The sequence below is a fragment of the Zea mays genome, chromosome 1 (assembly GCF_902167145.1).
Source record: "Zea mays cultivar B73 chromosome 1, Zm-B73-REFERENCE-NAM-5.0, whole genome shotgun sequence".
NCBI lineage: Eukaryota > Viridiplantae > Streptophyta > Magnoliopsida > Poales > Poaceae > Zea > Zea mays.
The window spans coordinates 53,207,237-53,223,404 of record NC_050096.1 but is presented as its reverse complement, the minus strand read 5'-3'; the positions used below and the strand labels follow the sequence as shown (position 1 = coordinate 53,223,404).

The window sequence follows — 16,168 nt, the reverse complement described above, 5'->3', positions numbered from 1 at the left end:
AGTGCGTTGGTTTTTGCTGTGTGATACATCTGTTTGAAGGTTGTCAGCTAGAGTCAGCTTCTGCTTCTTAATATGTCTGGTTTATTTCTGGATGGTATGGACATGTAATTGAGGGCCCTTACCAAAAACATGTTGGTATTGTTAGGGTTCTTGTGAGTGATTTCTTTTTGGTTAGGTGGTTTGCTTAGATGTTGGAATCTGGAGTGATCCAAAACATGTATGGATGGTTAGCTTCTATTCCGTTAGCTTGAAGGGCTAAGTATTGTAATAAGTAGTTTTCTGTTGGAGTCTGTCATACTATGTTCCTATTTCTTAATGAAATAGGGGGTATCTATCCCCTCTCTGTTAAAAAAACTAATAATCGGTTTTGTCTAGCTAGCAGAGCATCTCCAAAAGGAGTTGTCTTTTGAAATATAGGACTCTAACATTAAAAACCTGCTCTAACAGAGTTTATATTTTATATAAAACTCATCAAATAATTATAGGACTCGGCTTGCCAAGTCCTAAATATACCTCATATGTTGGAGAACATTTTATTTCTAAATAGCATGTTCTATTTACTAATAACATGATATGATATAGAACTCAATTGTTGGCTGCAAATGCTTTTGTGACACTAAACACTTCAAATCAGGTCATATTTCAATTTTTAAGACTCAAATATATGACTCCTTGTTAGAGATGCTATTTGTTGGTATTGAACTACCAACTAGCAAAACTATTAGTCGAGCCTTTTTAGATTTCTCTACTCAAGCTATAAAGCACTAAACACCAGTTTCGTCGTTTGTCCCGTGTCATCACTTTTAAGTTAAAAAAGCTTAGAATAAACTAAAATGACTTACTCCATCTTAGTGGCATAAGCAGGACGATAATTCATTGGAGCCAAGAAGACCGCATGACAAAATCAAGTAAGTCGTTAAAAAACTAGTGTTACATATAATCCAAGTTTTATATTAATGGACAATACAAGTTAAAAGAAGAAAGCTATATGGACAAAATAAGCAAAAATACCGATAAGTTTTTGTTGGTCGAATTGAAACTATGTGTATCTTATAGAATGTTGATCTCTTCTAAGGGTGGGGATGCCCAAGAACTAGGCTGATCCGACGAAGATGTCCAGAATGGAATTATTTTAGCCCACCTAAAACTTAATTTTTTCTATACTTAACGTTAGGCACAAGAGGTTATTGAAAATTGAGGTGCCATGGCCCATTTTACACCCTTTGGATTCGGCATGCTCCATCTAGTCAAACATACTTATCATTTGACTTTTCACCGTTTTCTATCTATACATAAATGCGGCTAATATATATTTGAAATAGTATATTCATGTTATCCTCTGAATTTATGAGATTTTACAAGTATTTTCAATACAAATCTTGGTATTTTCAATACAAACATTTGGAATGCCGTAAACCGCCAGGTCTGACGCAAAATCAAACGCTGACGCATTCTGGTCCAATTCGTGCGCCCGCCAGCCATCCACTGACTTGTTCTTAACCCTCACACCCTGGTCTCGCACACCTCTTTCTGCACCACAAGACATCCACGTTCCCTTCTTGGCGTCCTGACTTCGTGAGCTCTCCTCTCCCGCTCCCGCAAGTAACAGAGGAACAGATTCATCGCGCTTGAGCTACTTCTCCCCTTCCTCTTCGAACTCCCCGCCAGTCCCCTGCAAACGACCAAGCGACCACTCCAAAAACTTAGCCACGTCTCTTGTAAACTCCAGCCCGGACAAAATCAAGCGATGCTCCCTTCTTGTCCCGCACCTCGCTGATTCCAATCTCTTCTGCGCCGCGCTGGTTAGTTGGCGGCAGCGAGTACGAAATCGAGAGCGCAGCAGCATGCGACCGGAACGGCCATTGCCGCCGCTGCCGCCGTCACAAGAGACGGAGGAAGGGGTGGGAGCACCAGGAATGGACGTGCCCACCAGGTTGCCAGACCCAGTGGCGTCGCCTATACTGAGGCACTCGTCTGCCAACTCGATGAGGAGGACGCGGTCGCTGCGGTCCCTCATGGCCGACTCGCCGTCCGTCACCTTCGCGGCCAACCTCAGGTCGGGCTCCAAGGCCGAGTCCACCGCGTCCTCGCTCGAGAGCTTCCGGTTCCAGCGCGACGGGTCCGCGTCAGGGACCCCCGCGGTGTTCTCGCGGGTATCCACCAGGCGGTCCGCGTCCGAGCGCGCCGGCTCGCAGCGCGACCTCCGGGACGAGGACGCGCGGTTCGTGTACATCAACGACGCGGACCGCACGAACGCGCCGCCGGCCGGGCTCCCCGACAACTCCATCCACACCACCAAGTACTCAGTTGTCACCTTCCTCCCGCGCAACCTCTACGAGCAGTTCCACCGGGTGGCCTACCTGTACTTCCTCGTCCTGGTGGCGCTGAACATGGTGCCGCAGCTCGGCGTGTTCACGCCGGCCGCGTCCGTCCTCCCGCTGGCATTCGTGCTCGGCGTGACGGCGGTGAAGGACGCGTACGAGGACTGGAGGCGCCACCGGTCCGACAGGAACGAGAACAACCGCACCGCGTCGGTGCTGGTGGGCGGCGTGTTCGTGCCCAAGCGCTGGAAGGAGGTGCAGGTGGGCGAGGTGCTGCGCGTGGTGGCCAACGAGACGCTGCCGTGCGACATGGTGCTGCTGTCCACGAGCGACCCCACCGGCGTCGCCTACGTGCAGACCATCAACCTCGACGGCGAGTCCAACCTCAAGACGCGGTACGCCAAGCAGGAGACGATGCCCACGCCGCCGGAGGCGCTCGCGGGGGTCATCAAGTGCGAGAAGCCCAACCGCAACATCTACGGCTTCCTCGCCACGGTCGACCTCGACGGCCGCCGCGCCGTCTCGCTCGGCCCCTCGAACATCGTGCTCCGGGGGTGCGAGCTCAAGAACACGACCTGGGCCATCGGCGTGGCCGTCTACACCGGCCGGGACACCAAGGTGATGCTCAACAGCTCCGGGGCGCCGTCCAAGCGCAGCCGCCTGGAGACGCGGATGAACCGCGAGACCATCATCCTCGCCGTCGTCCTGTTCGTCCTCTGCGCCATCGTGTCGGTGCTCGCGGGCGTCTGGCTCGGCGACCACAGCGACGAGCTCGGGGTGATCCCCTTCTTCCGCAAGAGAGACTTCTCGGTGAAGGACGACCCGGATGCCACGTACAAGTGGTACGGGATGGGCGCCGAGGTGGCGTTCACCTTCATGAAGTCGGTGATCATATTCCAGGTGATGATCCCCATCGCGCTGTACATCTCCATGGAGATCGTCAGGGTCGGGCAGGCTTTCTTCATGGTGCAGGACAGGCACATGTTCGACGACAAGCGGCAGGCCAAATTCCAGTGCCGCGCGCTCAACATCAACGAGGACCTGGGACAGATCAAGTACGTGTTCTCCGACAAGACCGGCACGCTCACCGAGAACCGGATGGAGTTCCGGTGCGCCAGCGTGCACGGAGCAGACTTCAGCGACACTGCCGGCGCCGGCGCCGACGACGGGCATTCTGTGATCGGTAAGCAGCATTCAATTACTTGTTTCGATTGAACAAACATTCACACCCATATATTTTGGTTGACTAGTCACCGAGGTCGGCGGTTTTAGCATTGTCAAATCAGAATTTTTGTTTTGAAAAAAAAAATAGTCGCCATGCTCGTTTCCAGCACGACCTTGGAAACCCCCTAGAATTTGAGGGTTCTGACAACGCTGACCAAAAAAATGACGCCGCTGCTTCTGTAGTGATGTTTCTTCTGTGTGCCTCCTTTTATAGCTACGGGCATTGGACACAGTCACACAGCTAAGCCCCTTGCCCCCTTTGTTTGGACCGACTAGAGTTTGTCAAATGCGGCTTGCAGTTCTAGCATATTCGAACTGACAGGCCAATAGCTTTCAATAATCCCTAGTGCAGGTTGTGACAATTTCACGAACCATTCGTCTCCCTCTAACTTTTGTCAACTTTTACGATGCACAATCTAGGAACGACCAGTTTTTCAGAATCTCTAACCTATCTGAATGCAGCTTTAACCATGCTAGCTACACTGTTTACCGCAAATTGATGCTGGCGCTGTTTCGCTAAGAATATTTATTATAATAAAGGATCCTATGTGTGTTATATGCTAAGACGATAAGAGAGAGAGAGAGAGAAGCGGATTATTAATGTTGCTCCAAATCCTCCACTTTTGGACTCACACACACACACACACATGCTGAGACCTCTGAAACTTTTGGCACTTCTCTTAATCCCAGGGACTGGATTGAAAAGGCCACGCGATCGCTGCAGCTTTCGTTGCCATTTGACCGACCTGATCGTCCCTTCCTTTGCAACGCCGACAGTCGGTCCAACCACGCGAACGACATTATTGTAGGATGGCTGATTGCCCTAGCCCACATCCCTATCTGATAGGAATTACCAACCCCTTCCCAACTAATCCAACACCCATGTATCGTTGTTTATGGTGGATTCCGATGTCTGGATAAGTCGATAGCGATGATTCGTCACCACCATTCGATCGATTGTTTTGCTGGACCGGCCGGACACACGGTCGAGAGAGAGCCAAATCAGTGGGCTGCTTTGAGCGGTACTCGATGCTGTCGTGTCGTCTGCCGACCTGTCACGAGGAGACAATTCTGTTCTTTTTTAAAAAAATAAAATAAAATAAAAACACGTTTCGAGGGAGAAACAACTGCAATGCCGATGTTTGCAGTCGATGTACGGTGCCAAAATTTCTCAACGTGAGATTTTACTGTGTTGCGCCCTCAGGGGAGGACGGCGTCGCGCTGCGGCCGAAGACGGCCGTGAAGACCGACCCCGAGCTGGTGGCGCTGCTCAAGGAAGGCGGCGGCGGCGCGAGTGCCGACCGCGCCCGCGACTTCCTCCTGACGCTGGCGACGTGCAACACCATCGTGCCGATCGTGGTCGACGACGACGACAACGACTCCGCGGCGGCGGCGGCCAGGCTCCTGGAGTACCAGGGCGAGTCCCCCGACGAGCAGGCGCTGGTGTACGCCGCCGCGGCGTACGGGTACACCCTCGTGGAGCGCACCTCCGGCCACGTCACCGTCGACGTGCTCGGCTCCAGGCAAAGGTACGTGCGTGCGTGCTGTTCCTCGCCCTACCGATTTTCTTGCTTAGCTTCAGTTCGTTGTCTGCCATTGCGTTGCTGTTTTATGGTGAATTGTTTGTTTCCTTTCGAGTCGTGCATATATAACTGGGCGGCGCGATGGGATTCGATCATTGACAGAGACACGTAGGCAGGTGCCCGGACAGAGCGCGTCGCATGAGACAAGGGAGGGGGGGACAAACATACGAGGGATTTGTTTTTCCGATGGTGTGCACCAAAACCTCGGGCCCTGATACGTACGTTTCTCTCTGGATGCGGTGATCAGCAATAGGAGATTTCACATCAACTACTCCACTTCGTTATTAGAGGGCAGACATAACAGAAGAGACCTACTGCATGCGCATGGATGCATACAACACACCCGGCCCTAGCACACCGGCGGAATTATGGCCAGCTCGCTGGTCTGCCGTGCACGAAGGACCGGACACTGCGTTTTTTCAGGCAAGGGAACTAGAGATGGCAACGGGTACAAACCCGTTGGGTTTTGCCATCCCAAACTTGTACCCGTGAAAAATATCTATGTCCATTAAAAAACCCGTACCCCGTACCCATGACGGGTTTAAGATTTTGTCCAAACCCGTACCCATCGGGTTAGCGGGTACCCATGGGTTACTCGTGGATTTCATCTCCAATATGCTTGTTCTTCTCATAATCAATAAGTATAATCAATAAGTATCGTAATGATTAATGATATTATGATCCAAAAATTATGTGACGAACAACGAGTTCATGATTTGGTATAAAAATTATTAGTAAAGAGAAAGAAATACAAATAATAAGTTATATAATTAAGTGACATTGCACTAAGTTATCCATCCACCACATATACAACGCTAGTAAAAACTATAATAGCAAGCAAGCAACACTCTCACCGACTACTTATACATTCACCATTGATTAAAATTAGGAAGTAAATGAAGAATAACAAGTTTGTTGTTCGTTTATAAAATGAAATGGCAATATGCACTAGGTTTGGTCGGGTTTAAAAAACCACGAGTTCACGGGTTTGGGTACTATAGAAATAAACCCATACCCATAAACCCGTCGGGTATAGATTTATGCCTATTAACAAACTCGTGGGTATGAAAATTGGTCCAAACCCGTACCCTAATAGGATAAAAGCACATCGAGTTTCAGGTACCCATTGCCATCTCTAAAGCGAACCGTGCTTGGACTGTTTATACCTGTCGTGGAGGACGTGGCATGGGCACACCCGCGCTTCTCCACACCCAAAATCAAGTAGGTGAATGTCCATAATCATTGGAGAATAGGGATGATTCAGGTAAGCACCTCCATTCACCGTCCGTGAAGCAGATGCTAGTTGGTACTTGGTAGTAGCAAATTGTTTTTTCGGTGGCTCATAGCCGCCATCACGAAGCTAGGGTTTGGTTGGCCCCTAGGATGTTTTTTTTTCTCGGCCCCTAGGGAACGATCAGCAGGCGGCGGCTTAGTTAGTTACGAGCACAGCCAAATCCGTCGGCTTCCATCAGGCATGATGCGTCTACAGAGAGAATAGAAGATTCAAACTAGCGACCATTTTTATAGCCTCTCACGCCAGCCAAGTCTGAAAGCGACGAGGATTATATAAGGGTGTGTTTGGTTTGGCTTTTGGCTTTGGCTTTTGCCCCCTAAAAGCCAAAAGCCAACCAAAGGGCTGGATCCAGGAAGCAGCTTTTTCTAAAAGCCGACTTTCTCGTAGTGCAAAACTGAAAGCATCCCTGGACCTGCTTTTAGTGGCTTTTGGATGGAACTGTGAAAACATATATCGAAGAACTTTTAACGACTTTTAGTGGTTTCCACCAAACGATTTTTAGCTTTTTAACAGCTCACAGTCTACAACAGCTTTTTCCACAGCTCACAGCTCACAGCAACTTTTTCCACAGCCACAGTCCAACCAAACAGACCCTAAGTATATATTCTTCAGCGTCCGGTCCCAGCGCGACACTTGCTCCTACAATCCAATTCAGAAGCTAGCTTTATTTGACGCCGCGGCATGCACAGTTTTGGTTTGCATGTACCACACAACACACGTAGTTGTTAGGATTCCACGCCTCGCCGCCTCGGCACGTTCAGGTGAGCGAGAAGGGTGCGCTGGATTGGACACGTTGACCCCCCCCTTTGCAATCAGTTCTGATATATAGAGAGAGAGAAAGAAAAGAGGAAACGGAACTATGAAATGATCACGAACGAAATCGACCGTACTCTAGAAGTGCATCATCAAGTAATGGTGGACATGTGCGAGTAATTAAGCGAAGACTGGCTCGCGAAGCTTCCACTGGCTTACATGCGGGGCCCAGGTGCGCCGAACCAGTGAGTCACACCGGATGCGTGTGCCGTTCACATGTGCGCCGTGCGGGTTAGACCTTTGGCCAATTGCTTCCACGCACGCAAACCCATCATCATATCATCCGTATTATGGCGCTCGCGCCCTCTGAAAATAGGAGAGGAGCTCCCGAGTTCTGATCAAGTCAAACTCAAACCCGGCCCAGCGACGGGCCCACGGGCACTTCCAACGCCACCAGCACGGCCAGGATTTAAAAATCGGGGGCCGGATGCTTCCGGACGCGACCGAACAGGGCAGACCGCACGGACGGCGCCCACTAGTCACGGCTCGCGACCAGGTTTTCAAAAGTTTCCGTGCTGGCAAGGTGTCTAGACTGACTTGTGACTTGTGCTGCCTGCTAGGCCAACCAAGCCGCGCCGAGCTTGGCACCTGCCTGCATCACCCGGCCGCCGGGCGCGAGATGTCGCGCGCGTACGGGACCCTCCTGAGGCGTGCGTGGGCGGCGCCGCCGTGCTGGATCAAGACTTGTTTGTCCTAAGTAATACTCCGTAGCATCGTGCGCTAACTGTGCCCTCCGCTTGATGGATCCCTGGCGAGTTTGGCGTGCCGTGTAGGACGCTCCGGCAGGGCTTGGCAGGTAAGGTTTACCGTGCTTGCCATGATTCAGCCAACGTTGGCCAGTGTTTCACTTTCACCGGTGGCGTGTCAACTGCAGTGGATTCACAGGAGGGAGTTGACCGGTGCGAGGCCCATGGTTCTGTGTAACCCTGTAGCAGGTCTGTCTTCTGATAGCACGTGTACGCCTAACTTTTTTTTTCAGCGCCCTGTAATTCGTTGAGTAGTCCAGGCTTCGAGTTTTCTTTCAGCCGGTTTGACCTGGTTTTAATTAGTGTTGCAGCCACCGCGCGCATGATTCCAAGAGATCCTTTCCTTGATCACATCTTCATCATAGGGCTGTCCTTTCCCACTACTGTTTTTTAGCCGGTCAATTATGGACAACTCAACGCGGATTGGAGAGATATATGCTCCACACACGAACTTTCTTCTCGTCAAACATTCATAAACTTCATTCACAAGAAATCCAGAGAGTACTCTAATATCTGCCTTTTTCACATGCCAATCCTGTTGCTATCGTACAAGCCTGTTCATTAATAACGAGTACTCTAATATCTGTCTTTTCCCTGGAAAAAAAAAGAGAACTGCAGAACTGACCAACCAGGCTCTCTCCATAGGAAGAAAATTGGCACATCATTTGTCCTGTCCTACTAGCTATCGATCATCCATATGCATGCATATAACAAGCAAGTCACGGGCAGATAAATTAGAAATCCAATCATAAAAGTTGTCTTCTGCAGAGATGCAATTCCTTTTTTTTAATATATATCCAAAAGTATATCGACTGTAGGATATGGCGTGGTCAGTTCAGTTCGTAGTGGCCATCGGTCGTCCATCCATCCATCCAAAAAGGACACACATCTTCGAGAGAAGAATTCAAGTCCGCACAGTGCACACGGTCATTTTATGGCAAGTAGTACTACACCTACTGTGAATGAAAAATTGATATACTGCGCCATCCATCAGCTCAGCTAGAATTGTTTTTTATTTCCCCTAGAAACCAATAGGACCATGCAGGCTCGGCACGTTTCTGAAGCGAACATGATGCATGGTCCGTCGCATCGCATCGCATCGGTCATGGGGGCTTGGACAGGGCGTACTACGTACGTCCAGGAGTGCAACGCAAGCACGGTCGTCATGCGTGAGCGTGATGATCCGGTTCTAGAAGCGGACGGGCGAGGGACGGGGTGACCTGTCACCAATGCAAGTTTACATGGCGCTGATTAATATGGGCGTTAGATAGAGGGTGGGAGGCGGCTTGACGTCGTCAACCGCTCCCTGCCCAAGCCGCCTTGTCCGCAACCGCAAGTTGACTTCCACCCGGCTGCTTAAGGCTAGGCTACGTACGAATGAATAGATGTTTATTGCTGAGCTCAGCGTAACAACAGAAGATTTGTGCGTGGTTTACCATATGGATTAGGAGCAGGCGAGGCGAGGCGAGCAGCTCCCTGACAAGATTCTCTACTGATAGAATAATAGGGCCACGACATTATACACGTCTATTTGTTTTAGCGTGTGATCGCGAGCCTCGCTTGCCGTGATCTCGAATTCAAAAAAATGCTGGAAAAGGAGTACGTGTGGCACGGGAATAAGTCAGCAAGCCAGAGACCCTATCTTCGTAGTACATGTAACTGCCGTGCAAGTCATGCAAAATCTCCCCTATATATATACTCCTTGTTTTTTCCACCTCCTTTTTTTTCCTCCCAAACGGTTTAAGGATTAATTAAAACGTACTAGAGCTGTTTGAAATACGACGATTAAAACGTACCAGAACCAACCGATGAAAAAGGAAACATAGGCTACCACTTCGCTCCGCTGATTAAGATGTTTGCATCTAAAACGTGTATCCTATTTTCCACGCACTATACATTCACGAATTAAAAGTCTGCGCAATAGCGGCTATAGACAGTGCCTTGCAACTGCAAGCTTAAGCACGAAGGGAAGCTTTTCTTGATTCGTGAATAGGATGTGGAGCCCCTTTTTTTCAGCCGGGAAAGATTACTAAAGAGCGACGAAAAAGCAAGCATCACCCATCCGATCCGCCTTTCGGGTCGGAAGCTTCAAGATCTCCGCCCACGAAGCGAGAGCCGGCCGGCCGGCACCGGCGCCCCAAGGTTCCAAACTGCCGGAAACAAGGATAGTTTAGTGGCCGCGAAAGCGAAACCCCTCGCCGCATGGGCCACGGAACGCCGCCCGCTCCCGTCCATCCTGCTGCGCTCTGTGCTCCTCCTCATCCATATATGTGCGACAGCCTAATTTCTCCGTGATTTGCTAGGATGATTAGCAACGAAAACGGGTCAAAGAAATCAAAACAAGTCCCGGCGTTAGCCCCATCCGCTTGTCGATTTTTCTCTGTCCTCTCCTGTCAAGTGGAGCGGAGTGCTGAGAGGGAGCCACAGAAACTTCCACGAGGAATGCAGTCAGCCAAGGAGGGGCAGCGTTGCCAAATCTTCCTCCGCTAATTTAGTATTCTCATCAGGCTCCGCTTAATTACTTCTCTGCGGCAGATTCCTTGCCAGGCTTCATTCAAATAACGCAAACCCAATGCTGGCTGGCAAAGTCTTCGAGCTCCCCTTCTCTCTGTGTCATATCATACAAACGGTGCCGTCGCCCCGTCGTCCTCATCAAGTTCCCCTGCCCAAAACCACACTTCTCCCTTCCTTTCCGTCCGCGCTTCGCTTCCTCCTCCCCGGCCTGCGGGAGCTGGAGTAACCGCGCTTGCTGAGTCCAATCTTTAATGCGGTACTCACCCTAGTTACTCCCAGGCGTCCACCTCGCCCAACCACCTGCGCCTCCTCCACCTCGCTTGCTTTTGTTGCCTGCCAAAACCCAACTCGTCCTCCGCTAGGCTCTGCTCGTTTCCCTCCCTTCCCCCCCTCCCTCCCCTGTTCTCTCGCCCGAACACGGCGACCGTCGCTCCAAAACACGACCTTCACGCGCGCGCCGGGAGCGGCATGCCCGGGAACGCGGGAGCTGAGGGTCCGTGCCTCCCGGTCGTCTGACGCCGCGCCGGTCATCGCCCACGCCTCCTCGCCCGGCCATGGCCGAGGACCACGGGTCGTCGCGCCACATGTCGGCGTCGCAGAAGGAGCTGGGCGACGAGGACGCCCGCGTGGTGCGCGTGGCCGACGCCGCGCGCACCAACGAGCGCCTCGACCTCGCGGGCAACGCCGTGCGCACCGCCAAGTACTCGCCGCTCACCTTCCTGCCGCGGAACCTCTTCGAGCAGTTCCACCGCCTCGCCTACGTCTACTTCCTCGCCATCGCCGTGCTCAACCAGCTGCCCCAGCTCGCCGTCTTCGGGCGGGGCGCCTCCGTCATGCCGCTCGCCTTCGTCCTCCTCGTCACCGCCGTCAAGGACGCGTACGAGGACTGGAGACGCCACCGCTCCGACCGCGCCGAGAACGGCCGCCTCGCCGCGGTCCTCTCCCCGGCCGCCCCCGGGGGCGCCCAGTTCGTCCCGACCGAGTGGAAGCACGTTCGAGTCGGCGACGTCGTGCGCGTCGTGTCCGACGAGTCGCTCCCGGCGGACATGGTCCTCCTCGCCACCAGCGAGCCCACTGGCGTCGCTTACGTGCAGACGCTGAACCTTGACGGCGAGTCCAACCTCAAGACCCGCTACGCCAAGCAGGAGACGCTGTCCACGCCGCCCGAGCGCCTCGCCGGGGCCGTCATCCGCAGCGAGCGCCCAAACCGCAACATCTACGGCTTCCAGGCCAACCTCGAGCTCGAAGGGGAGAGCCGCCGGATACCGCTCGGTCCGTCCAACATCGTGCTGCGCGGCTGCGAGCTCAAGAACACGCCCTGGGCCGTCGGCGTGGTGGTTTACGCGGGGCGGGAGACCAAGGCCATGCTCAACAACGCCGGCGCGCCCAAGAAGCGCAGCCGCCTGGAGACGCACATGAACCGCGAGACGCTCTTCCTCTCTGCCATCCTCGTCGTGCTCTGCTCGATCGTCGCCGCGCTCTCCGGCGTCTGGCTGCGCACCCACGAGGAGGAGCTCGAGCTCGCGCAGTTCTTCCACAAGAAGGACTACCTGCACCGCGACAAGGACAATGACTACAAGAACTACAACTACTACGGCATCGCGGCCCAAATCGTGTTCATCTTCCTCATGGCGGTCATCGTGTTCCAGATCATGATACCCATCTCGCTCTACATTTCCATGGAGCTCGTCAGGCTGGGACAGGCCTACTTCATGATCCGAGACACGAGGCTGTACGACGAGTCCTCCAATTCGAGGTTCCAGTGCCGGGCCCTCAACATCAACGAGGACCTAGGCCAGATTAAGTGCATATTCTCCGACAAGACCGGCACGCTCACGCAGAATAAGATGGAGTTCCGGTGCGCGAGCATTGACGGAATCGATTACAGTGACATCGCACGGCAGCGGCCTCCTGGTAGTGTAGCATCTCCCTTATCCCATCAATTCTTCTGATTAGGAGTGCCATAGCTGGCAATTGATTACTTTTGATTCATAGAAAAGGGCGATCGGATTTGGGCGCCAAAAATATCGGTGAACACCGATCCGGAGCTGGTGAAGTTGATCAGGGATGGGGGCGATACCGAGCGAGGGACGCAGACTCGGGAGTTCTTTCTCGCCCTGGCATGTTGCAACACCATTGTTCCCATGATCGCCGATGGTCCGGACCCTAAGGAGAAGGTGATCGACTACCAAGGCGAGTCACCGGATGAGCAGGCATTGGTCTCTGCCGCTGCGGCATATGGCTTTGTGCTAGTCGAACGAACATCGGGCCACATTGTGATCGACGTCCTTGGTGAGAAGCTCAGGTATTATTGACTGAGGCATTCTTCCTGACATAGATAATGTAGGCACTGATTCATACATTCCGTGGGGCGCTTTTCACAGATTAACGGCCTGTTTGGTTTGTTGCGCCATATTTTACCAAGGTTAGTCGTTCGAATCGAAGAACCAACCTTAGACAAAAAAATTAATCAAAGCGTGGTAAGTTAGGCAGTGAACCAACAACATTAGAAATAGGGACAATGGGAAGTGGAGTTCTCTTTACTCTCTTGGCTACCGTTGGTTTCTGTCTTTTAGTAGTTCAAACTTTTGTTGTTTGTGGCTGTTGTTTGCATCTTGTTTTGGGGGCTTGTAGTGCAGAGTGCAGACAGTTGGTGGCGTCTTTGGTTCTGGAACAGATGAAAAACTGTCTCAGCTACTTTACCTGAATTAGCACAGTACCATGAATGACTCCTGTTTGTCTTGCTATGCATGGGATTTGCCTATGGCCCTTGTATTGTTACTGTCATTTTTCAATTTGACCTTAGATTTTTTTATGTGTCTTTGGCCTTTCCTATTTCTCAGAATATGTGCTTAATTAGTTACCTTTTTACTGGACTTGATCTGCAGATATGATGTCCTTGGTCTTCATGAGTTTGACAGCGATCGCAAGAGGATGTCTGTCATAATTGGCTGCCCTGATAAGTCTGTCAAGCTGTTTGTAAAAGGCGCTGACAGTTCGATGTTTGGAGTCATCGACAAAACTGCGAATTCAGATGTTGTCCAAGCAACAGAGAAGCATCTCCATTCATATTCATCATTAGGTCTGCGAACACTTGTCATTGGTATGCGGGAACTTAGCCAAGAAGAGTTTCAGGAGTGGCAAATGGCTTATGAAAAGGCTAGCACGGCACTACTAGGAAGAGGAAACCAACTCCGCAACGTGGCTGCCAACATCGAGAGAAACTTGCGTCTATTGGGTGCCACTGGAATTGATGACAAGCTGCAGGATGGTGTACCCGAAGCAATTGAGAAACTGAGGGAAGCAGGGATTAAGGTTTGGGTGCTAACAGGTGACAAGCAAGAAACTGCTATCTCCATCGGCTATTCCTGCAAGCTTTTGACAAGAGACATGACACAGATTGTAATTAACAGTCGCTCAAGAGAATCATGCAGGAAGAGTCTAGAAGATGCAATCGCCATGGTTAACAAATACCAATCGTTCTCGACAGACCCCCAACTTAGGGTGCCCCTTGCTTTGATTATTGATGGTAACAGCCTTGTCTACATTTTCGATACGGATTGGGAGGAGAAGGTATACTATCATACTAAAATCTTACCAAGTGAGTAAATTCTACTGTCAGCAACTCATGAAATTTTCAATTTTTTCAGCTTTTTGAAATCGCTATAGCCTGCGATGTCGTCCTATGCTGTCGGGTAGCTCCCCTTCAGAAGGCTGGTATTGTTGATCTCATTAAGAAGCGAACAAGTGACATGACTTTAGCTATTGGAGATGGTACGTTTTCTTTGATTATATTCTACTCCCTTCACTCCAAATTCTAAGTCACTCTAACTTTCTTAGAGTGTTACGTCATCTTAAATTTGATCAAAATTATAGAAAATAATCTACAAAAATATAGCTGATAAAAAAACTAATGATATTTATTTAGTACCATGAATGCTATTATTTTATTACATAAATTTGGTCAAACTTGAGAAGTTTGACTATCTAAAAAAGTCGAATTATTCCAACTTAAAATGTAGGACAAAGGAAGTAGCTCAGAACTTCATATATGTTTTATCTTCACGAGTCAAAAAATATGAAAACATACACGTTTTCAGGTGCAAATGATGTATCCATGATTCAAATGGCTGACGTTGGCATCGGCATCAGTGGGCAAGAGGGAAGGCAAGCTGTTATGGCCTCAGATTTTGCCATGGGTCAATTCAGATTTTTGGTTCCTCTGTTGTTGGTTCATGGCCATTGGAATTACCAGAGGATGGCCTACATGATCCTATATAACTTCTACAGAAATGCTACTTTTGTCTTTGTGCTATTCTGGTAAGCACGTTGCCATAATTGATACTTATTGGTTCAGTCTGCATAACAAATACGTACATATTAATTCGCTGAACATTTCAGGTATGTACTTTACACTGGTTTCACCCTAACAACAGCGATAACTGAGTGGAGCAGCGTGCTATACTCTGTGATATATACTGCTGTCCCTACTATTGTCGTCGCCATTCTCGACAAGGATCTCAGCCGGCGGACATTGCTGAAGTATCCCCAACTCTATGGCCCAGGGCAGCGTGATGAGAACTACAACCTGAGGCTATTCATATTCATCATGATAGACTCCGTCTGGCAGAGCCTTGCATGTTTCTTCATCCCCTACCTTGCATACAGGAAGAGTATAATTGATGGTTCCAGCCTTGGAGACCTATGGACACTATCCGTTGTTATTCTTGTCAATATTCACCTGGCAATGGATGTCATCAGATGGAACTGGATTACGCATGCGGCAATATGGGGTAGCATTGCTGCGACATGGATTTGTGTCATGATCATAGATTCCATACCAATCATGCCTGGTTTTTGGTAAGCACGCATTCCAGTATTTGTTTTCTACACTTAAACGAAAAGTATGTTCACAATTACTGATTCGGTAACTGTATGACAGGGCAATCTACAAAGTGATGGGAACTGGGCTGTTCTGGGCACTGCTGCTTGCGGTAACTGTTGTTGGGATGATTCCTCATTTTGCCGCAAAGGCCTTCAGTGAGTATTTCATCCCCAGTGACATTCAGATTGCAAGAGAAATGGAGAAGTCGCAAGATTTCCATGATGTAACTCATCCAGAAGTTCAAATGAGTACAGTGAGTAGAGCTTAGGGTAGGGGGTTACACAGTGATCTTTTGTTCATTCGAGTAGGATATAGCTCTACACTTTCTTTGGTTCTTTTTGTTGTGTGTACAGGCAATTCTTTCAGCAGTGTGCAAGCTTTCTTGATGCTTGCTCCCTTGCCAACTATCCAAAGGATAGGCCCCTTGTACCATTCTGTGTATCCACCAGCCAAATTTTGTTGATTTACATGAAAGGAGATCATACAGGAGCTATTATTATATTATATATTATATATAATATACATAATAATTAATAACAATAAATTCTGCAGTTCGGAACATGTTCCCCGCCGGAGAGCCACGTCGCCTTAATTTCGTCCGCCGTTAGATTCTCGTGCACAACGTCGATTCACGCAAGAAGCAACTACCTTCTCCAGCCGAGCCGGGCTTCGTCTCACTCAATACATGCGGCTGCTTGGAAAATGCATGAGCTTAAGAATAAGGCTCAGCTGCTTGGAAAACGAGATAAGTTGGGCTCGATTTGGCTTGTCTCTCCCACTAAATGAGC

At 50.1% G+C, this 16,168-nt stretch overlaps 2 protein-coding genes across 2 annotated transcripts; both read left to right on the top strand.

Annotated features, from left to right (window-relative positions):
- Window positions 1-1,732: 1,732 nt before the first annotated feature.
- On the top strand, window positions 1,733-8,331 carry LOC100501310 (uncharacterized). The gene is made up of 3 exons (NM_001196062.1): window positions 1,733-3,504; window positions 4,750-5,074; window positions 7,796-8,331. Exons 1-3 carry the CDS (start codon window positions 1,845-1,847, stop codon window positions 7,944-7,946), a joined length of 2,136 nt encoding a protein of 711 aa, NP_001182991.1. The 5' UTR covers window positions 1,733-1,844; the 3' UTR covers window positions 7,947-8,331.
- Window positions 8,202-15,884, top strand: LOC103634601 (phospholipid-transporting ATPase 1). Its single transcript, XM_008657008.4, has 7 exons — window positions 8,202-12,409; window positions 12,491-12,800; window positions 13,384-14,068; window positions 14,146-14,269; window positions 14,596-14,815; window positions 14,897-15,355; window positions 15,438-15,884. Exons 1-7 carry the CDS (start codon window positions 11,050-11,052, stop codon window positions 15,646-15,648), a joined length of 3,369 nt encoding a protein of 1,122 aa, XP_008655230.1. The 5' UTR covers window positions 8,202-11,049; the 3' UTR covers window positions 15,649-15,884.
- The last annotated feature ends 284 nt before the right edge of the window (window positions 15,885-16,168 follow it).